This window comes from Oncorhynchus gorbuscha, linkage group LG03, assembly GCF_021184085.1.
Source record: "Oncorhynchus gorbuscha isolate QuinsamMale2020 ecotype Even-year linkage group LG03, OgorEven_v1.0, whole genome shotgun sequence".
NCBI classification, from domain to species: Eukaryota; Metazoa; Chordata; class Actinopteri; order Salmoniformes; family Salmonidae; genus Oncorhynchus; species Oncorhynchus gorbuscha.
This window is the reverse complement of record NC_060175.1, coordinates 22,503,612-22,528,117: the sequence shown is the minus strand read 5'-3', so window position 1 is coordinate 22,528,117 and position 24,506 is coordinate 22,503,612. Positions and strand designations below refer to the sequence as shown.

The 24,506-nt window shown below is 42.4% G+C and overlaps 1 protein-coding gene across 2 annotated transcripts; it reads left to right on the top strand.

The window, feature by feature from the left end:
• Positions 1-2,327: 2,327 nt before the first annotated feature.
• Positions 2,328-12,007, top strand: LOC124018936 (uncharacterized protein PB18E9.04c-like). 2 transcript variants are annotated; one of them, XM_046334271.1, is made up of 19 exons: positions 2,328-2,441; positions 2,966-2,992; positions 5,152-5,463; positions 5,611-5,655; positions 6,438-6,485; positions 6,672-6,725; positions 6,815-6,871; positions 7,793-7,807; positions 7,948-7,995; positions 8,169-8,222; positions 8,798-8,824; positions 8,972-9,064; positions 9,224-9,242; positions 9,365-9,396; positions 9,504-9,608; positions 10,938-10,966; positions 11,059-11,122; positions 11,522-11,562; positions 11,708-12,007. In XM_046334271.1, the coding sequence occupies exons 1-19, from the start codon at positions 2,387-2,389 to the stop codon at positions 11,798-11,800; spliced, it is 1,218 nt and encodes a 405-aa protein (XP_046190227.1). In that variant the 5' UTR covers positions 2,328-2,386; the 3' UTR covers positions 11,801-12,007. The 2 variants fall into 2 exon arrangements, with proteins under 2 accessions (XP_046190227.1, XP_046190220.1); XM_046334264.1 differs by having other exon boundaries at positions 7,751-7,807.
• The last annotated feature ends 12,499 nt before the right edge of the window (positions 12,008-24,506 follow it).

Below are 24,506 nucleotides of genomic sequence, written 5' to 3'. Positions count from 1 at the left end.
AACGGCAATAATACATTTACATAAGTATTCAGATCCTTTACTCAGTACTTTGTTGAAGCACCTTTGGCAGCGATTACAGCATTGAGTTTTCTTGGGTATGACGCTACAAGCTTGGCACACCTGTATATTGGGAGTTTCTCCCATTTTCTCTAAAATCCTCTGAAGCTCTGTCAGGTTGGATGGGGAGCGTCGTTGCTCAGCTCATTTTAGATCTCTCCAGAGATGTTCGATTGGGATCAAGTCCGGGCTCTGGCTGGGCCACTCAAGGACATTCAGAGACTTGTCCCGAAACCACTTCTGTGTTGTCTTGGCTGTGTGTTTAGGGTCATTGTCCTGTTGAAAGGTGAACCGTCGTCCCAGTCTGAGGTGCTGAGCGCTCTGGAGCACATTTTCATCAAGGATCTCTCTGTGCTTTGCCCCATTCATCTTTCCATCAATCCTGACTAGTCTCCCAGACCCCGCCGCTAAAGAACATCCCCACAGCATGATGCTGTCCCCACCATGCTTCACCATAGGAATGATGCCAGATTTCCTCCAGACGTGACGCTTGGCATTCAGGCCAAAGAGTTCAATCTTGGTTCAGAGAATCTTGTTTGTCATGGTCTGAGAGTCCTTTAGATGCCTTTTGGCAAACTCCAAGCGGGCTGTCATGTGCCTTTTCCTGAGGAGTGGCTTCCGTCTGACCACTCTACCATAAAGGCCTGATTGGTGGAGTGCTGCGGTGGAGTGTTGCCCTTCTGGATGGTTCTCCCATTTCCACAGATGAACTCTCGAGCTTTGTCAGAGCGACCATCGGTCACCTCCCTGCCCAAGTCCATTCTCACTTGATTGCTCAATACACTGGGTGGCAATTTTATTAATTGTTCGGCAGTCTTATGGCTTGGGGGTATATCTGTTAAGGAGCCTTTTGGACCTAGACTTGGCACTCTGGTACCGCTTGCTGTGCTGTAGCAAAGAGAACACCCTATGACTTGGGTGACTGGAGTCTCTAACAATTTTTTGGGCCTTCCTCTGACACCGCCAAGTATATTGGTCCTGGATTGCAGGAAGCTTGACCCCAGTGATGTACTGGGCCATACGCACTACCCTCTGTAGCGCCTTACGGTCGGATGCCGAGCAGTTGCCATACCAGGGGTGCTGCAACCAGTCAGGGCTCTCAATGGTGCAGCTGTAGTACTTTTAGAGGGTCTGGGGACCCATGCTAAATCTTGTCAGTCTCCTGAGGGGGAAAATGTGTTGTTTTGCCCTCTTCACGACTGTCTTGGTGAGTTTGGACCATGATAGTTTGTTGGTGACACCAACGAACTTGAAAATCTCGACCCGCTCCACTACTGCCCTGTCGATGTTAATGGGGGCCTGTTCGGCCCTCCTTTTCCTGTCGTCCACGATCAGCTCCTTTGTCTTGCTCACATTGAGGGAGAGGTTGTTGTCCTGGCACCACACCTCCAGGTCTCTGACCTCCTTCCCGAAAGGCTGTCTCATCGCTGTCGGTGATCAGGTTGTTGTTTCGTCAGCAAACTTAATGATGATGTTGGTCGTGCTTGGCCAAGCAGTCATGGGTGAACAGGGTGTACAGGAAAAGTTTAAGCACACACCCCTTAGGGGCCCCACTGTTGAGGATCAGCGTGGCAGATGTGTTGGCAGATGTGTTGTTGGCAGATGTGTTGTTGCCTACCCTTACCACCTAGGGGCAGTCCATCAGGAAGTCCAGGATTCAGTTGCAGAGTTCTTAGCTTAGTGATGAGCTTTGTGGGAACTATGGTGTTGAACAGTGAGCTGTAGTCAATGAACAGCATTCTCACATAGGTGTTCCTTTTGTCCAAGTGGGAAAGGGCAGTGTGGAGTGTGATTGAGATTTCGTCATCTGTGGATCTGTTGGGGCGGTATGTGAATTGTAGTGGGTCTAGGGTTTCCGGGATGATGATGTTGATGTGAGCCATATCCTGTTCAAAGGCACTTAAATATTTTGTCTTGCCCATTCACCCTCGGATTTGCACACATACACAATCCTTGTCTCAATTGTCTTTAAAAAAAAACATTTTTCCTCCCTTTCATCTACACTGATTGAATTGTACCGTATTTAACAAGTGACATCAATAAGAGATCAAAGCATTCACCTGGTCAGTCTATGTCATGGAAAGAGCAGGTGTTCTTAATGTTTTCTTCACAGTGTATATGACTGAGACATTATTCTGATTCTTCAGATGCCATCTCCTCTGCAACATTTGCCCACACTTGCTGCATGAGCCTGGTTTTTGCTCTCTGTGGGTTTCCTGTGCACATGCTCCACATCTACTTCTCCATTCAAACACTCCCACTGTCTCAGTCACATACACCCTACCTTGTGAAATCATACTTACAGTCTGAAACAGTCTGTATAATTACAATGTTCATCCCTGATATGGCAGCTGGTCGTCTGTTTTTGGTCATCGTCCTTCTATGTGAGTAATTCCTTTGATCCAAATGACATGATCTGTTTTTGCTACAGGTTTCTCTCTTTTCATCTTCTACTTTAGGAACGCTTGACATTTCTGAATTTCATGGCTATAATAAGTGTGTCTTATTTCATTGATTATCCTACTGATTTATTTTTCTAGATCAGTATTGTACGTTTTGTTCAGATAAGAATAACCACTGCTTGATAACATAGCCATGAATGCATTTACAGCAGGGTTGTCAAACTCATTCCACAGAGGGCCGAGTGTCTACTGGTCTTTTGTTTTTTCCTTTCAATTAAGACCTAGTCAACCTAGTCAACCAGGAGTTCCTACTAATTAGTGACCTTAATTCATCAATCAAGTACAACGGTGGAACAAAAACCCTGCAGACACTCTGGCCTCCATGGAATGAGTTTTACATGTTTATTTCAGGCTATTCAACTTTACCGACTTGTGCCAGTCTCATGTCTTCTCATTTTTTAGAATGGCAAAATGTGCATGATAATGACTAATTTTATTATTTATAGATACCTTTCAATACATCAAAGCCCAAGGTCAGTATCATTATTATGATTTAAACTGCTACTATTTTCAGTTTTTCCAATTTAGTTAACTATTTTAACAATAATATTACACAGTACCATCAATCTAAATGATATTTTTCCAATGTAAATCAAATGCAACTTTGTATCTCTAATTATCATGTTAACCTCAAATACATATTTTAGAAACTCTGTTACTAACAGATAACAGTGTCTGAATAGTTCTTTTTTCTGATTTGATTTGATTTTGAATAGAACTTTATATTTTTTTTTCTTTCAAACTGATATACAGTGCTTTCAGAAAGTATTCCCTCTCCTTAACCAATTTCACATTTAGTTGTTTTACAAAGTGTGATTAAAATGGATTTAATTGGCATTTTTTGGCAACAATCTACACAAAATACTCTAATGTTAAAGTGGAATAAAAATGTGAATATTTGTAAACAATTAATGAAATTTAAAACACTAACTTGATTAGATAAGTATTCAACCTCATGAGTCAACAATACATGTTAGAATCACTTTCGGCAGCGATTACAGCTGTGAGTCTCTCTGGGTAAGTCTATAACAGCTTTTTTAAAACCTGGATTGTGCAATTATTGTACAAATATGGGGTAGGTCATGATCTGCCCACTGAGCTCAAAGTGAGCTGTATCTACTATGCAGCAGGGAGGTCTAACCCATCTCCTCTCAGTGACATTGTCTCAGTCACTTTTCAAGGTAAGCAGGTGGTCTATAGTAGGCAGGTCAAGGTTTACCTGCTGAAGAGATCCCAGAAGAGACACACTTTCCATCGACATACATTGAACCTGTCTCTTTTACGAGTCTGGGTACGAGATTATTATTTAAATGAATACACTGATCTGATTGGCTAATTGTAACCAGAATTACTTTTTTAAACATCTTCAGCTGGCAACATAAAACAATACATTTCTCATTATTTCAATAATTTATAAAGAGGTGTGTATTATTATTTTTATGCTACTGGATAGACAGAATATTGCTGCTTTCTCCTCTCAAGTGAACTAAAGAAACCAGAGATTGGTGTCAATGACATGACATCACCGTCATCTGTGTACTTCCTGAGTCTGTCAGTGATGGTAGCAGCTATAACCTGTACACTGGAGACTGGCTCAGCCTTACAAAGAGGCTCAGGCCGCGAGGATGATGTGGAAGTCAACCATAAGATTACTCTGTAGCTTCAATGTGACTAAGATTGAATACAAATTTGACATTTTAGCCACAACACATTAATGGGTATGTATCAGGGGTTAGAACTGGTTCAGTGAACAGAACAGAAAACTGGGAAAGAACAACATTTTTTGAGGAACAGAATCAGAACTGGGAATGAAAATGATCTTTACTGTTCCGGAACAGAAATGTTACTCTGAAAGCAATGGAACCGGTTAATAACATTATTTTACGTTCCAGGCATTTTTTTCAGTCACGCAAAAAAACGCAACAAGGTGCTTATTGTAAATGAGAACTTGCTTACCTGGTTAAATAAAGGTGAAATAAACATTTAAAAAATAAAAAAAGCCCTAACTTTTTCAATGCTAATTAAGGATACTATAGTTATCACGGTTCACATCGAATTTATTAACTACAAAAAGGTTAGATGTGTTTTTAATTCTGGTGCCGCTCTGCACACATGCTTGTTAGCTAGCTAGCGCTGGTCCAACATTAAGTCAACTCAGAAGTTCAAAGACATTCAGTTCCTCAATATAAGCCGCTCCTCGGTAGGTATAATTATGTTGACCAGATAATGCATGTCATAACAAGACGCCCAGCGCTTCAAGCCACCCTCTCCTGTTCTCTCCCCACCTGCAAAATTTCAGTCACATCTCGTGCCCTACACTTGTCTGACCATCGCACATGTAAACATCTATAGCTTGACCTCACCATAGCAAGCTCCTCTAACCACACTGATTGGTGAAGTAATTTAATGTTGAGCTAATGTAAATTTAAGATTTAAAAAAATAACTTTTTCTGAGGTTTAAAATAAAAAATAAAGGAACATTTTTTATATACTTTTATATTTTTCTGATTTTTATAGAAACCATATATCCATAATGTTTTATGAAAATCTGCATTTTATGTTTTGTTGTGAAAATGGAACTTATAAAATAGTAAACAGAATGATATGCATAGAAGTGTATTCTACTTCACAGTTCAGAAACCAATGATTAGTGCCAGTCACAATGAGGAGGATTTCATCATCACCTGTTTGATTCCTGGACCTGCTGGTAGAGACACCACCTGTAACCTGTATATTGGAGAGAAGAATAAGCCATTCTTGAAAACACAGATATGGAAAAAGAAAACCAAAAAAACCAAGCAATGGTACTGTACATTCTCTGTGACCGAAGACGATCTGATCAGACATCTACAGTCAGTGAGGAGTAAGGAGGTGAGCTGTGACTACAGAGTGAGCTCAGGACCAAACTCTCTCTCTCCACGTAGTGATGGGTACAGCTTTACAGGTGAGTCATGATTTATACAAATCTATCAGTGCTGCAGGTCTTCATGATCTGACTTCCCTTTGATTTTACAATCTTCTTAGTATTACTGTATTCATTCTAACCCACAAACAAAAAAACGTATTTACTGTAAATCCCAAATACTTTTAGATCTGGTGGAAGTTCACATCAGTGATCCAACAACTATTACAGCAGGTAGGCCTAAAAATATTGTTTTGTTTATTTGAACAACAAAAATATGATTGAGGCGCTGCTGTTATTTTATAGCAGAGTGGGTTTCAGTAGCAAGATACAGTATAATAGCTGATGTTACTTTATAGCAGAGTGGGTTTCAGTAGCAAGATACAGTATAATAGCTGATGTTATTTTATAGCAGAGTGGGTTTCAGTAGCAAGATACAGTATAATAGCTGATGTTATTTTATAGCAGAGTGGGTTTCAGTAGCAAGATACAGTATAATAGCTGATGATATTTTGTAGCAAAACACATTTCAGCATTAAAAAAGATCCTACTTTGCTTCTGAGCAGAACAGTGAGTCCTACAACAGACTACCTTTTCAAATAGTTTCCAATTATACATTCATTCAAGGATGTAGGTTTTAACAATAACATGCCATCATTCTACTGACTGAGTTGTGTTGTTAATTAATACCATTATTCTTTGGTAATCAGATACAGAATCAACTTTTATTGCTTCCCAGCAGATTTGACTGATAGTTCTACTTTGACCCTCCAAAACGTTTGACTTTGTTTGCAATTAAAATATTTTTTTCATATTTATTTACTGATGCTCGGACTGGCTTTGCATTAATATACCTATTCATAGATGCTTGTAATTTTATTTCAGATTTTTTTACTTTTACATCTGATTTGTAGGGAATGTATAGTGTAATTATCTCTTTCTGCGTAATGGATAACCTTAGACATTAACACATGTACATTTGCTTTTGTATAATATGAGTTCTCTCTTCTCACAAGGATTGACCTCTCCTTTGACCCCCAGCACAGCAGTGAATCCTACGTCAGGTGTGTTGGACATCTTTATCTAGATCATGGTTTCCCAAACTCAGTCCTGGGGCCCCCCTGGGTGCACCTTATGTTTATTTGCCATAGCACTACACAGATAATTAAATTAATCAACTAATCATTGAGATGCTATTTAGAAACCTTTATTCTTGTATAATTAGATCTAATTACTTTTCTGTGCACCAGGTTGGACTGTTCTTTCTACTTTGACCAGTGACACCGCAAAGATTTCAACTGAAGGTAAGTATGGCCGCTAGATTTTGCATAGTATTCTATGTTGTGTTGTGTGTTAACTGTTAGTAAGCTGTCTCTCTCTGGCATGTGCACAGGAGGTCAAAGCTACACAGAAAGTGAGGTTTTTTCAAACAGTCAAGAAAGCGTTACAGGTATGCATCCTTCTCTAGGTACCTAACTGTTTTTTCTCACACAAATGAGACAATCGAGACATGTAATGCCACATTTTCTGAGATCACATCATGAGATGAAGTATTGACCCTGGGAATAGAAGCTAATGACCTCTCCCAATGTCACCAAACAGCTGAGTAACTGTGGCAGGCAGCAGTAGTTGTGGCTTGTGGAGGGAGCGTGCAAATAATAGTCCTCATTTCCCGATTTTATACTCAACAAAAATATATGTGCAATATGCAACCATTACAGTTCATATAAGGACATCAGTCAATTTAAATAAATACATTCATTAGGCCCTAATCTATGGATTTCACATGACTGGGAATAAAGATGTGTGTCTGTTGGTCACAGATACCTTAGAAAATACCATAACCCGACCGCCACCATGGGGCACTCTGTTCACAACATTGACATCAGCAAACCGCTCACCCACAGAACGCCATACACGTGGTCTGCGGTTGTGAGGCCGGTTGGACATACTGTCACATTCTCTAAAACGACAGTGGAGTTGGCTTAAAGTAGAGAAATTAACATTAGATTCTCTGCAAGCTCCCTCAAAACTTAGAGACATTTGTGGCATTGTGCTGTGTGACAAAACTGCACATTTTAGTGTGGCTTTTTATTGTCCCCAGCACAACGTGCACCTGTGTAATGACCATGCTGTTTAATCAGATTCTTGATATGGCTCAGGTGGTTTTTGTCTTTGATTATCTTTTTGGCTTTCCTGTGACATCGGGTCATGTGCTTTCAGCGAAAGCTGCCATCTATCCACGGTTCCTCTCTACTGACTGAGTTGTGGTGTTTATTGAAATAAATAATTAATACATTTATTATTGTGTAATCATATTGCTTCCCAGCATGTTCAACTGTTGCTTCTACTTTGACCCTTGACATCACAGTGAGACCAACTACCAGTAAGTAGGTCTTAAGTTTAGATTAGTTTGCAATTACAATACTTTTGTACACATTAATTCAATAAAACTCCAACTGGTTTACTAGAGTAATATATATATTAATAGCTGCTTGTGTAATATGACTTATCTCTTCTCCCCAGGTTTGACCTCTCCTTTGACCCCCACCACAGCAGTGACTCCTACATCAGGTGTGTTGGACATCTTTATCCAGTTAGTAGATACAACTGAAACAAATAGACTAGCTTTTTTCCATCACAAATTTGCATCATTACAAAAAGAGATTGATTTGATTGATTAAATCATCCCAGTTAGATACCTTTATTCTTGTATAATCAGATACAATGACTTTGCATTGCACCAGGTTCGACTGTTCGTTCAACTTTGACTACTGACACCACACTGAGTCCAACGGAAGGTGAGTATGGCCACTATATTTTTGTTTAGTGGTTTAACTTTTCTCAAACAATTTGTCACATTATAGAAGATGTGAACATGTTATCACTCTATACTGATTTGTGTTGAGTGTTAAGCATTAAAGGTCCAATGCAGCAGTTTAAAAAAAAATCTCAATCTCAAATCATTTCTGGGTAACAATTAAGTACCTTACTGATTTTTTAAATATTAAATTTGTCAGCAATAAACCAAAATAGCTTCTTAGCATAATTTCTCAAGCAAGAATTTTGCTAGGACTGTCTGGGAGTGGTCTGAGAGGAGCTCTTATTGGCAGGGAGAGGGCAAACTCTCCTTTTTATTAGTCTATTAAACTTACACCGCCTGGTGATGTCACCAGGCAGTCCAAAAACCCAACTAGCTAAACAAGCTGAAATTTGAGGCAGTCTTTTCAAACAGCTCCTACACTAAAAGTGCATTATCCACATTTTTCACAATTTCACAGTATTAATCCAACCTCAGTGTGAAAAAACTGTATATGTATATACAACCCAGGAAAATCATGTCTTTGACTGCTCTCTCTCTCTTGCATGTGCACAGGAAAAAGCTCCACACAAAGTATTCTGTGTATGTATCCTTCTCTAGCTGACTACCTTTCTTTTAAAATACATATGAAAACAAACAAATGTATCAGACAAATAATAATGTGGTCTTTAAAACCTAGTCTTGATGTTCTGATCCTGGGTAATAACCCCTCCTACTGTTCCCAAACAGCGGGGCAGGTTTGGCAGGCAGCAGTGGCTGTGGTTTCTGGAGTAGGTGTGTTCCTGGTGGGATTGACCGCTTTCTGTCTCTGCAGGAGCACCAGTAAGTACTTCTGATTCTAAATAACAAATAATTAACACATTTACCTTCCTCACATTAATGTAAGTGCATTTGACATTGGTCATCTATCAACTCCTTTTGGTCATATTGTATAGATCAGTCTATATTCAATATTATGAATTAAGCGTATATTTTTTTCAGAGAAAAACAATTCTCTGAGGTAAGTATTCCCCTTATTTTTGATATTTGACAGTATGATGCAGTTTCTATCAACCTTTAGTTGTGTGTTGTCATGACGAGGTCTTACCACAACCTTTTTGTTGACCTTTTCTTTTCCTCTAGACCTACAGCCAGACAGGATGATGACAACCAATGTATGTTCCAAACACAATACATAAAACACCACCACACTACTAACACAACGACACACATGCATGTACAAACACATTGTAATTACATTTACATTTGGTTTCTGTTGTAGATGAGTTGGTGTTGGGAGCCATGAGCAGGGCAGCCATGGTGGATTCTGGGGAAGCTGGGATATACAGTCTGATCACCTCTGTTTCGGCCACGTTTTTGCCCTCAGGTGAGTCCATTCTGTTCATAACTAAATGTCTTCTGTCCCTATCTTCCCGACCTTAGATGTGATTTCAGCATCCGTAGAATAACCACACTCAATGTCAACTGTATTACCTTAAAGCAGAAAAGAATGTGTCAGTCAGAGCATCTGGGTAGCTTGAGAAAAGAGCTGTAAGTTAAACTCATTCCACGAGTCTCAAACTTATTCCACGGAGGACTGGGTGTCTGCAGGTTTTCGCTTTTCCCTTCACATAATTGATGAATTAAGGTCACTAATTAGTAAGGAAGTCCCCTCACCTGGTTGTTTAGGTCTTAATTTAAAGGCAAAAACAAAAATCCTCAGACACTAGGCCCTCCATGGAATGAGTTTGAAACCCCTGGTCTACAGAATGGTTTGAGTAAGGAGGAGAAGTGTGAAGTGACATTATTACATGTTACTTTCACTTCTGTTCTGCTGTTACTAATGCACTGGGGCAAATTTGGCAAAGTAATGTACACATGGACCCAATACCCCCTCCCCCCCACGCACACATGTATAAGTCCATGCTCCTCTCCCCACCCGTATATAAACCCATGCTCCTCTCCCCACCCGTATATAAACCCATGCTCCTCTCCCCACCCGTATATAAACCCATGCTCCTCTCCCCACCCGTATATAAACCCATGCTCCTCTCCCCACCCGTATATAAACCCATGCTCCTCTCCCCACCCGTATATAAACCCATGCTCCTCTCCCCACCCGTATATAAACCCATGCTCCTCTCCCCACCCGTATATAAACCCATGCTCCTCTCCCCACCCGTATATAAACCCATGCTCCTCTCCCCACCCGTATATAAACCCATGCTCCTCTCCCCACCCGTATATAAACCCATGCTCCTCTCCCCACCCGTATATAAACCCATGCTCCTCTCCCCACCCGTATATAAACCCATGCTCCTCTCCCCACCCGTATATAAACCCATGCTCCTCTCCCCACCCGTATATAAACCCATGCTCCTCTCCCCACCCGTATATAAACCCATGCTCCTCTCCCCACCCGTATATAAACCCATGCTCCTCTCCCCACCCGTATATAAACCCATACTCCTCTCCCCACCCGTATATAAACCCATGCACCTCTCCCCACCCGTATATAAACCCATGCTCCTCTCCCCACCCGTATATAAACCCATGCTCCTCTCCCCACCCGTATATAAACCCATGCTCCTCTCCCCACCCGTATATAAACCCATGCTCCTCTCCCTACCCGTATATAAACCCATGCTCCTCTCCTCACCCTTTTGCACATACACACAACCTCTTACTTGTGGCTTTATCTGTCTCTGATGTGAAGGTCCTGTTCCGGAATCTGCACATGAAGATGTAAGTACAGCACAGATAATCACATTGGATATAGATACATACTTGTTTACACAGACAGACAGAGAGGGATAATATGGATCTCTGTCCTCCAGGTCGATTCAGGGAATACAGGGATCTATAGGCTGATCACTGCACCACGCACATCTATACCTTCAGGTTGGTCCCAATACCAAATCATTGGATTCATAATACAGTTTCATGAGAGGCCTCTCTCATCTTTTTAGGTGGGAGAACTTGCACAATTAGAGGCTGACTAAATACTTTTTTGCCCCACTGTATATACTGGTTTTTATAGGACATAAAGTTGTTTATGCCTGGATTTAGTTCTGAATGTAGTCATATCAGCAAGCATGTATTATACGTTATACATACATCAGAACATGTGTTAGTCTGAGCATCTTGAAAGTGTTTGAAACAGAGCTGTAAGTCTTCAGGGTGGTTTGACTCTGGAGGAAAAGTGTAAAGTGACATCAAGCACAGCAAAGAAACACAGCCACAACAACAACTGGAGGCACGCACACACATTCTCACTCAGGCTCCCTCTGTGTTGTACAGGCCCTATCGAAGAGAATGGACAGCCATTTGAAAACTACACAGTAAGTAGAATCACCAACTGTGTTATGTGTGTGACTTTCAGTTTCAGATATGTGTTACATCCATAAAATATACCTATTCCCAGAGGATTAGTTTTACAGCAATGTAGATTTAAAGGTCTAAAGTGAAACTGTTTCTTTTCTCTAGACTGATACGTACCACATGTACTGCTCGATCCCTGACAAACTAGCAAACTCAGCCCAGCCGGATGGGTTGTACAGTCTTCTACAGGCACACTGAAACTACACCACTGGCTGTCTGTAGCTATGTCTCACACAAATATCCTCTTTGTCCCATGATGTGCTTTGTTTATTACATATCAAGTTACTGAGCGTATCCATAACATCTGTTACTGTGTTAGTAGTTTTATTTTGGAGGGGTCTGGTGGCATACTCCTGAGTACTTGTCTGATTTTGTTCTCGTAGTAAACACAAAATCTACTGTGTATCTATTCTTTCAGCTGTGTCATTCCATAACGGTCAGATCAAAATCAACAAATACGGACATTTCAAAATGATATCAATAAATGTGTAGCATATTAACACAATGCTACCATGCAACAACGCAAATAGTAAATGAAGCGACATTCATTGAAATTAAGAACAAAAGAGTAGTACCTTCAAGAAAAATAACACAAATTCCCCAATATACAAGAATCTTACATTTTCCTTTGTGAAATGTATCTAGGCCACTAACATTAAAATATGCTTATTAGCTAGATGCTAGATGCACCAAAAAAGCTTGGGAAAAGTCTGAAAATGTAATAGACTTTTCCTCTTTTTATAGCAGGAGTATTCATATTTATATTTCCCATACATGTTGCTTCCGGCTACAAATTATATTTCAACTTTAAAATGTTTACGTTGTTGGCAACAGATCATAAAAATGGAAAATATAGATTTCCTAAATGCTACTCAAATATCCCCATCTGCCCACATTTACCTGTTATTTAATTTCCCAGTTTAAATTAAACTTACTCTGCCTCCCCTTCAATGTGCAGTGTTGTAGACACATTCTAGCTTTTTAGTTCAATGACCTCTGAGCAGTTAAGATGTAAATGGTGTTGGTGCCATAACTTTGATGACAATTTATTTTCAAACTAAAATGGGGAGGGGGGATTAGCCTCATTCGACCATTCTTATCTTGCCAGTTTACATTCTGTTTCGCTGCACACGAGAGTTCAGAGGGGGGGGGGGGGGGGGGGGGGGGGTGTAACGATCGTTGTATGAAGGAGACCATGGTGCAGCGTGGTATACGTACACTCTCTTTATTAAAAGAATGAACACCGAACGAAACGTGAAGCTATACAATAGAGTGCTGAAAGGCAACTACACATAGTCAAGATCCCACACTAGAAAGTGTGAAAAAAGGCCTGTCTAAATATGATACCCAATCAGAGACTATGATAAACAGCTGTCTCTGATTGGGAACCATATCAGGCCAATATAGACATACATAATCTCAGAGAACAAGTATTTGATACACTGCCGATTTGGCAGGTTTTCCTACTTACAAAGCATGTAGATGTCTGTAATTTTTATCACAGGTACACTTTAACTGTGAGAGACGGAATCTAAAACAAAAATCCATCAAATCACATTGTATGATTTTTAAGTAATTAATTTGCATTTTATTGCGTGACTTAAGTATTTGATCACCTACCAACCAGTAAGAATTCCGGCTCTCACAGACCTGTTAGTTTTTCTTTAAGAATCCCTCCTGTTCTCCACTCATTACCTGTATTAACTGCACCTGTTTGAACTCGTTACCTGTATAAAAGACACCTGTCCACACACTCAATCAAACAGACTCCAACCTCTCCACAATGGCCAAGACCAGAGAGCTGTGTAGTAAGGACATCAGGGATACAATTGTAGGCCTGCACAAGGCTGGGATGGGCTACAGGACAATAGGCAAGCAGCTTGGTGAGAAGGCAGCAACTGTTGGTGCAATTATTAGAAAATGGAAGAAGTTCAAGATGACGGTCAATCACCCTCGGTCTGGGGCTCCAAGCAAGATCTCACCTCGTGGGGCATCAATTATCATGAGGAAGGTGAGGGATCAGCCCAGAGCTACACGGCAGGACCTGGTCAAGGACCTGAACAGAGCTGGTACCACAGTCTCAAAGAAAACCATTAGTTATACACTACGCCGTCATGGATTAAAATCCTGCAGCGCACTGCAAGGTCCCCCTGCTCAAGCCAGCGCATGTCCAGGCCCGTCTGAAGTTTGCCAATGACCATCTGGATGATCCAGAGGAGGAATGGGAGAAGGTCATGTGGTCTGATGAGACAAAAATAAAGCTTTATGGTCTAAACTCCACTCGCCGTGTTTGGAGGAAGAAGAAGGATGAGTACAACCCCAAGAACACCATCCCAACCATGAAGCATGGAGGTGGAAACATCATTATTTGGGGATGCTTTTCTGCAAAGGGGACAGGATGACTGCACCGTATTGAGGGGAGGATGGATGGGGCAATGTATCGCGAGATCTTGGCCAACAACCTCCTTCCCTCAGTAAGAGCATTGAAGATGGGTCGTGGCTTCCAGCATGACAACGACCCGAAACACACAGCCAGGGAAACTAAGGAGTGGCTCCGTAAGAAGCATCTCAAGGTCCTGGAGTGGCCTAGCCAGTCTCCAGACCTGAACCCAATAGAAAATCTTTGGAGGGAGCTAAAAGTCTGTATTGCTCAGCGACAGCCCCGAAACCTGAAGGATCTGGAGAAGGTCTGTATGGAGGAGTGGGCCAAAATCCCTGCTGCAGTGAGTGCAAACCTGGTCAAGAACTACAGGAAACGTATGATCTCTGTAATTGCAAACAAAGGTTTCTGTACCAAATATGAAGTTCTGCTTTTCTGATGTATCAAATACTTATGTCATGCAATAAAATGCAAATTAATTACTTAAAAATCATACAATGTGATTTTCTGGACTTTTGTTTTAGATTCCGTCTCTCACAGTTGAAGTGTACCTATGATAAAAAATGATAGACCTCTACATGCTTTGTAAGTCGGAAAACCTGCAAAATCGACAGTGTATCAAATACTTGTTCTCCCCACTGTACATAAACCCCTAGACATACGAAAACCTAGAGTACCCACCCTAGTCACACCCTGACCTAACCAAAATATATAGAAAACAGAGATATCTAAGGTCAGGGCGTGATAGGGGGTGGCTTTTAGGAAAAAGGGGTGGCTCCCCTTCTTTTATAAGCCCCTCCTCTATAAAACCTTTGTGGTACAGTAAATACAACGTCCTATGCTTTTTTTTTGTTGCTCTGTATGAAATGCTCTCTTCTGTAAAAAGAAAAACCAAACAGAATAAATGGACTTCAACCTTTGGCAACACTGGGTGATATTGACTACAAGTAGTCACAGACATTGATATTTTGCTCTTGTATCCAGGTTCTGTGTTGTAGTCAGTGCTACTGTGAGGGGGGCAGAGAGGCCTGCATTCTCCTGCAGCAGTCAGACAGTCTACAGGTCACATACCGGTACATGGACTGTATGCTGCCACTTATCCACACAAACAGGTGCACCAGTGTAGATGTGCACACACAGCAGGATGGAGAGGATGACATTACATTTTTTACATTTACATTTAGGTCATTTAGCAGACGCTCTTATCCAGAGCGACTTACAAATTGGTGCATTCACCTTATGACATCCAGTGGGACAGTCATTAACAATAGTGCATCTAAAACTTAGGGGGGTTTGAGAGGGATTAATTAACCTATCCTAGGTATTCCTTAAAGAGCAATGGGGTTTCAGGTGTCTCCGGAAGGTGGTGATTGACTCCGCTGTCCTGGCGTCGTGAGGGAGTTTGTTCCACCATTGGGGGCCAGGGCCAACAGTTTTGACTGGGCTGAGCGGGAGCTGTACTTCCTCAGTGGTAGGGAGCGAGCAGGTAGAGGTGGATGCCCAGTGCCCTTGTTTGGGTGTAGGGCCTGATCAGAGCCTGGAGGTACTGAGGTGCCGTTCCCTCACAGCTCCAATAGGCAAGCACCATGGTCTTGTAGCGGATCGTGCTTCAACTGGAAGCCAGTGGAGAGAACGGAGGAGCGGGGTCCCGTGAGAGAACTTGGGAAGGTTGACCCACCAGACGGGCTGCGGCGTTCTGGATGAGTTGAAGGGGTTTAATGGCACAGGCAGGGAGCCCAGCCTCAGCGAGTTGCAGTAATCCAGACGGGAGATGACAAGTGCCTGGATTAGGACCTGCGCCCTTCCTGTGTGAGGCAGGGTTACTCTGCGGATGTTGTAGAGCATGAACCTACAGGAACGGGCCACCGCCTTGATGTTAGTTGAGAACGACAGGGTGTTGTCCAGGATCACGCTGAGGTTCTTGGCGCTCTGGGAGGAGGACACAATGGAGTTGTCCCGTGATGGCGAGATCATGGAACGGGCAGTCCTTCCCCGGGAGGAAGAGCAGCTCCGTCTTGCCGAGGTTCAGCTTGAGGTGGTGATCCGTCATCCACACTGATATGTCTGCCAGACATGAGTCAGGTCGCTTCCTGTCCATATGATACTTCAGCATATCACATTTCAGACACTCATTGTGTTCAGAGGGGTTAAGGATGGAAATGCAGATTAACCAAAATTCAGATACATTCAATCACATACAATATTTACCAGATTTGAGCAAAACCCAATTCACCCTCCAAAAATACTAATATGAGCAATGTTTTAAGGCATCTGACAATTACTGTAATTGTCACAGTTTAGGGTGAGCCCCTTGATACTCCACCAACACATGACTGTTTTCAGCACACCCCCACACAGACTAGGACAGGTAAGTATGCCCAGGGTAAGTTTTTATTTTAAATTCATGGGTTACCATGTATCGGGCCCTGTTTCCCTACCCCCAATGGCAGACTGCACAATTTTCCCAGTCTGTGTCCCCCTGGCTCCCTCAGGTAGGTTACACTCCCCCTGACTCCCTCAGGTAGGTTACCCTCCCCCTGGCTCCCACAGGTAGGTTACCCTCCCCCTGACTCCCTCAGGTAGGTTACCCTCCCCCTGACTCCCTCAGGTAGGTTACCCCCCCCCTGACTCCCTCAGGTAGGTTACCTTCCCCCTGACTCCCTCAGGTAGGTTACACTCCCCTGACTCCCTCAGGTAGGTTACCTTCCCCTGACTCCCTGAGGTAGGTTACACTCCCCTGACTCCCTCAGGTAGGTTACCCTCCCCTGACTCCCTCAGGTAGGTTACCTTCCCCCTGACTCCCTGAGGTAGGTTACACTCCCCCTGACTCCCTCAGGTAGGTTACCTCCCCTGACTCCCTCAGGTAGGTTACCCTCCCCTGACTCCCTCAGGTAGGTTACCTTCCCCTGACTCCCTCAGGTAGGTTACCCTCCCCCTGACTCCCTCAGGTAGGTTACCTTCCCCCTGACTCCCTCAGGTAGGTTACCCTCCCCCTGACTCCCTCAGGTAGGTTACCCTCCCCCTGACTCCCTCAGGTAGGTTACCTTCCCCCTGACTCCCTCAGGTAGGTTACACTCTCCCTGACTCCCTCAGGTAAATAGCGGGCATGCAATCGTAACACTGCAACACACTGCACACTGAAATGTTCTGATATGGCACTGAATCAAGATAGTTATTGTCAGTGGCAACCTGTCATTGCCTGTTTTGCATGTTATTTTGGCATTAATACGTGTCACATATCAGTTTGCAAACAATGTAAAAAATAGATAAATAATAATTTACTTAATAAAGCCGCATACAAACTAGGTCTTTAATTTTTTTTTTGAGTAAGGCAGCTCCAAAATGTAGGTGTTTCAGCCTAGCTCGGTGCTTTCTGTGGTTGTGGGGCAGCCAGTGGAAAATACAGACCGTATAGGTTGGTAATGCTCTCTAGTTGTGCCGTGATTGGCTCTGTGTTCTGTCACTCATGGGGACACTAGTCACCCTAAATTCAAGGCCCTTGGTTGCTGCCATAGAGTTACATTAGAAGTGCCTGTCCAAGAAGGCTCAAGGTCATTGGCCACAAATAAAATGATGTCAATTCATGTTATATCTACAGTAGCTTTGATTGGACCGAGCATCTCAACATCGTACTTGCAAAATCTTAGCAAGAAAGCTAGCAGTCATCATCATGAATCAAGTCGACAATCTACTGGCAAATCCTTTTCAATCCTTGTTATATGAAGAGAAATAATAAAGAGAAATTATAGATAAAACGTATTGGTGCTCATCGGCCGTTGGATATTAACATTACACAGCAAGTTGAAAATCGCAAATTCAACAATGAGTGGTTTGGAAGGAATCAGAGGCTAACTGCAAGCATTGCAAAGCCATCACTAGCCTGCTTGTCAGTTGAGTGGGTGTGTGGTCCCAAATCTGGGTTTAATGGTCTCTTTTCCAAGATTAAAAGGATAATCATTCAACATTGGCCACTCCAACTGGGAAAATACCTTTTGAATGGTCATCCAACTCGGAATTGCAAGTCGGGAACTCGGGCCTCTTTCTAGAGCTCTGACCTGAAAATCATCAAGATTCGACCTTGTTCTTTTCTGAGTTCTCAGTTGTCTTGGATAAACAATGATCCAAAGAATGCCAGACATTAATGACAACATTTTTCCATGACGGACCGCCGCACCACCTTTCTGTTTAAGTGAGCACAGCAAAACAAGGTGAGTCCAAAAATGTTTTGTATGCTGCTGCATAAATGATGTAATATGCCAGGAGATATGTGTACTGTAGCCAAGAAAGTAATATTAAGTGTATTAAGCAAGATGGCAGGTAAGCTGTTAGCAGCCCATGTGCCTCACCCTAATAATTTAGTCCCTTTTCCACACTTAATTTCACCTACTTTTCTGACTTGGTGGTGCACATGTAGCCTATAGCCTGCTTTAGATAAATGTAATCATTGACCATGGTAAAAGCGCTTTCATTGTCTGCTTATATGCCCAATTAACTGAAAGGTTGCTGGATTGAATCCCCAAGCTGACACGGTAAAAATGTGTCGTTCTGCCCCTGAACAAGGCAGTCAACTCACTGTTCCCCGATAGGCCATCATTGTAAATAAGAATTTGTTCTAAACTGACTTGCATAGGTAAATAAAAAAGGAATGATAATTCATCCTATGGTTCTGACTTGGTGTACAGGGAGAACACTGCAAGAACGGCCCATGTTCTGAATTCTGTCGCTGTACATTTCAAAAGTGCTGAACAAATAGTTATATTGACTTCGTCCATCCTAGCTCGCTCATTAATGTCTTAATCGGAATTACAGATTGCCTCTTATCCGCTCGTCGTCCTATTATGCCATAGTTTGTACATCTCAATTGTCAGTAGAAACCACATTTGTTTCAGCAAGTCAGCCATGTCAGCTATGTTTTTTTTAAGGCAGTAAATGAGGCTGAATAAACTGTATTGCTGCCACACAAGGCTCCGCTGATAGCCAGGTGTAGCAGTGGTAAGGTGTTGGGTCTGCTGTTGGGGGACAGCTTTATTTAGGCCCTAACGGTTTGTGGGCACCGTTTTTCACTTTTATAGTGAAATTAATGTATTGTTTAGTGTTGTGTTGTGTAGTGGCTTTGCTGGCATGCATCTAAAAAACATGTTTTGGGGTTTGCCCCACCAATATTTACATGCTAAAACCACCACTGGTAATTCTAAGGGAAGGCACTGCAAACAATATGGTGAAAGGCACTACAATCTCGCTCTGGTGCTGCACACAATATGAGACCCATCCTTGGCCCTGCTCTACTCTGCCAACCCCTCTAAAGGACTACTGCTATGGGACAAATAGAGAGGGGGAAAGACACACAAGAGAACATATAGAAAGGGTGGGGAAAGGTTCTAGATTTCTAGGGTCCGATGAGAACCATTTCCCCACAAAATCAAATAAGTCTCCTTGTTCTGGAACGTGCCCGGTCTGAGACTGCTTGCCGATGTCACCGATAGCCCCGCCTCCGGTGCTAAACGAGAGGAAGACAGATGGCAGGGAAACCTGCAGACAATAGTGGCTTCTAGTGGAGTGGCAAAACAGCCCAGAGAGAGTAGTGTGAGGGGACCACAGGAAGAATCACATCCCTTACTTGGTGGAGCTAAAGCTCCTAGATGTCCTTTATACCAATGCCTCTCTCGGTCCATTGCTCTCCAATCACCACGCAGCTCCACAGCCCCAGTTCGTCGTCAACTCAGACGCCCACTTCCTCACTCAAATTCGCCAGTAAGACTTCTCGTCCCACATACACTGGTCCAGTGCGATCACCACAAACAAGACATGGACACTTGCATGGGAGACTGATCCCCACAGAGAGACATTCTCTGCTCAACTCCCTGCCCCGAACACCACAAAACACAAGGCTTTTAAAGGAAATTACAGACAATCCTCAGCTACCTGTCTGATTAGCTAATCCGCTGCAGGTGGGTCTGATCACACCAGCCCCGCCACCCTCTCCCCCCCTTTCTCTACAGTCGTCCTGACTATCCTGAACTAGCCAACTGTGCCCAGTACGTGTCTTCCCATCTAGGGGCCCAACCACCTTACCTCTAGCATCCTGAACCGCTGGGGGAGCAGCAGCCTCTTCTCTGTCCAGAGGAACGGTAGTGCGCCTGACTGGGTACCATGTGTAGTTGTGCCAGTCCGGCCTAGGGACCTGGCTCAGCTGAACATTGTTTGATTGGCTAGTTGGGGGAGAGTTGAATCTGGGTGCGGCCTGAAGGTTGGGTAGGGGCAAGGCCGCACATGGTTCCTATGAATTGTCACTATTGGTCCCCTTCCCTCTGGTCAGACACGAAGGACTGGCAGTCCAGGCCGAAGGTGTCCTAGAATGACAAAAGGCTGCGTTTGCCATTGGGGGGCTAGTTTACCCTGATCACATTGTGTATGTGAATTGAAGGGGGTCTAATGTTTTTGGGATGATGGAAACCCTAGACCCTGGGGCAGGCTTGGCAGGCAGCAGTGGGTGTGGCAGTGGGTGTTCTGGAGTGGGTGTGTTCCTGATAATTTGCAAACATTTACTTTTCTCATATTAATGTGTCTTTGACATGGGATAATCTATCAACTCCTTATACACCAGGCTATATTCAATATAATTAATTTAGCCTATTTCGTTTTTCGGAGAAAAACAATTCTCAAAGGTAAAAATTCCCCATGTGGATATTTTATGATGCATCATGACGAGGTCTTACCAGAACCTTTTTGTCTTACCAGAACCCTTTTGTTCTCTTTTCATAGACCTACAGCCAGTAAGTCCTTGTCAACACCACCACACTACTAACACAACTACACACATGTACAAACAAATTTTGTAATTATCTTTTCATTGTATTTCTGTTGTAGATAACTTTGTGATTGGAGCTGTGAACAGTGGAGGCATGGTGGATTCTAGGGATGCTGGGATGTATTCTCTGAGCATCTCTGTACCGTCCACATTTTTGGCCTTAGGTAACTCCATTCTGTTTGTAAATAAACGTCTTCTGTCCATGTCTTCCCGACCTGGAATGTGAATTTGAGACCCTCAGCACAACAAAACTTTGTCACTCAATATCAACAGTACTAACTTTTAACAGAAAATGATGTGTTAGTCAGAGCATCTGGGTAGCGTGAGAACAGAACTGTAAGTCTACAGGGTGGTTTGAGTCAGGAGGAGAAGTGTGATGTGAAATTATCACATCATGCTTTCACTTCTTCTGTTCTGCTGTTATTAATGCACTGTGGCAAAACTTGGTAAAGTAACACACACATGACCCGACCAGCAGTCACAACCTCTTAATCATGGCATTGAGGAGGATAAAAGTTCTCTCTCTCTCTCTCTGTACCAATCACATTCATGCTCACATGTGAGTTAATTCTGACTGCTTATACATTATTAATAATAATATATTGGATTCATATAGCTCAAGTTGTACTTAAAACAGGAAGGAATATGTCAGAACATCTTGGGAGTGTGACAACCGAGCTGTACACGCCGGTGGTTTGATGTCATGAGGAGAAGAGTGAAGTGACATGACATCAGAACTCACTCACTCACTCACTCACTCACTCACTCACTCACTCACTCACTCACTCACTCACTCACTCACTCACTCACTCACTCACTCACTCACTCACTCAGGCTTCCTCTGTGTTGTTCAGGCCCTGTTAAAGCCAATTGACAGTCACCTGAAAACAACGTAAATTCATAATCTGTAGCTTTGTCTCACACCTCTCACAAATACCCTCACAAATACCCTCACAAATACCCTCACAAATACCCTCACACATGATGTCCACATGATGTCCACATGATGTCCACATGATGTCCTTTGTTTAACCATAACATTACCGGGGGCAAACTACCAGCCCTCCAGGACACCTACAGCACCCAATGTCACAGGAAGACCAAATATCATCAAGGACATCAACCACGAGCCAAGGCCTATACACCCGCTACCATTCAGAAGGCGAGGTCAGTACAGGTGCATCAAAGCTGGGGCTGAAAATCAGCTTCTATCTCAAGGCCATCAATCATTTTTCAAAACTCTAGACACAAAACTCACATCCGATGATCAAAATGCACATTTTTCAAAACTCTTAACACTTTTTCCAATTGCTTGGATACAACACACATAAAACTAAGATCATTTGTTCATTGAACTAAAATCACCTGTTCAAAATGACACAACTTGACATCAAAGTATTACCATTTTAAAATGCAATTCACACATTACATCTGAAATGACTGTCTATTAATTTAAATACAATGATCTAACTATCAATTGATACAACTGCTCAAAATGATAAGTAACTGTTGCATTACTCTTAATGTATATTTTTATGGAAACTGACGAACAATATTCCATGTTTAGATCATGAACATTTCCAGATAACGATACATTGACACCAATTACTGTGGAACATGAACCAATTGGACTTCATTATCTATGGATGTAATGTTTCGTCATCATTCTTTATCGGACACTGTTCTAATATACATTTAACACTTTTCCAGACCATGTTTTCAGGTTTGACATTACTGTACACTCACCTGCCACTTTATTAGGTACACCTATCTAGTACTGGGTAGGACCCCCTTTTAACTCAACAGCCTGAATTATTCACGGTGTTGTACGATAAGAGATGCCCATTTCCACACCACTGTTTTCAAACGGCTGTTATTTGAGCATGTGGCCTTTCTGTTAGCTTGAATGAGTCTGGACATTCTTCTCTGACCTCTCTCATTAACAAGGTGTTTTTGCCCACAGAACTGCCGCTCACTGAATGTGTCTTGTTTATCTCACCATTCTCTGTCAAATCTAGAGACTGTAGTGTGTAAAAATCCCAGGAGGGCAGCTGTTTCTGAGATGCTGGAACCACCATGTGTGGCACCAACAATCATACAACGGTCAAAGTTGCTGAGATTACGCATCTTGCCCGTTCTAATGTTTGGTCGAACAACAACTAAAGCTCTCTACTCTATATACTCTATATGTTGAGTTGCAGGCTGCCACATGATTCTCTGTTCAAAGGAGCAGGCTATTTGCATTAACACGCAAGTGGCCAGTGAGTGTATGTATGTAGGCACTTGTAATTGCTTTTTCAATACTGACAACTCGTTACTGATGATTGATTTCACATTGTGGTACGAGTATATAGTGAAATGAGTGGTATTCACCTACAACAACATAGCAATAACATGGAGCCGGCAGGTGATCCAGGTCACAACAGAGGTGAAAAATTCCCCAAAAATTCTACATCATTGTAATTATCTTTCCAAAATGTATTTCTAGAGGGTGATGGAGCTGGATGCTGATGAAAACTTTCACAAATTCCTCTTTTTGGATGAAGCAGGCTTCAACCTGGCCAAGACAAGGAGGACAGGTTGGAATTTCATTGGCCAGCGGGCAACCAACCAAATACCTGGACAACATGGGGCCAACATCACCATGTGTGCGGCTATATCGGAAGATGGTGTGGTGGGACGCAGACCTCGTATTGGATCATATAAAGCAGCTCTCCTTGTGTAACCTTCTTGTTGAGATAAATCAGGTCTTTAAAGCTGATGTCGTGGTGGGACGCAGACCTCGTATTGGATCATATAAAGCAGCTCTCCTTGTGTAACCTTCTTGTTGAGATAAATCAGGTCTTTAAAGCTGATGTCGTGGTGGGACGCAGACCTCGTATTGGATCATATAAAGCAGCTCTCCTTGTGTAACCTTCTTGATGAGATAAATCGGGTCTGTAGAGCTGATGTCGTGACCTATGTCATTGCGTGGGATAATGTCAGGTTCTACCATGCTCAAATGGTGCAAGCATGGTTTCAGGCCCATCCACATTTTATCACCCTGTACTTACCCCTATACTCTCCTTTCCTTAACCCGATTGAGAAATTTTTCTCCAAGTGGTGGTGAAAGGTATATGATAGGCGCCCTCAGGAACAAGCCACCCTTCTCCAGGTCATGAATGATGTATGCAATGACATCACGGCAGGCCAGTGTCAGGCCTGGATTCGCCCGAAGATTCTTCCCGAAGATGTTTAGCTAATGAAAACATCCATTGTGATGTGGATGAGAACCTTTGGCCAAATCCACAAGACAGGGTTTGATGGAAATATAGAAGTACAGTAATCAATCCTTTTTTTTTTTTACAGTAAGTCAAGTGAGGAACACTGCAGCTGACATTTTACTGTAGTGTTTTTCTCTTTTGAAGCTAATTATTTTTGCTTTGATTCAAGGAGACCTGACCTATGTTGTGATTTTATTGTATTTCATCAATACCTTTCAGATTTTGTTAAATGATTCCAATGTGTCTGTAGTATTCTCTTTGCTAGTCATTTTACAGTGATGTATTTACGTGTAGTACCATAATGAAACATGTATCACATATTTTGTACTACAATATTTAATGATTGTATGAACAACTACACAGTGAAACTATCGGTATATTGTGTGTGGGTGATCTAAATGAATGTTCCTATGGTATTTCATGATGAAAGAGTTATTTGAACCAGTGCAAGGT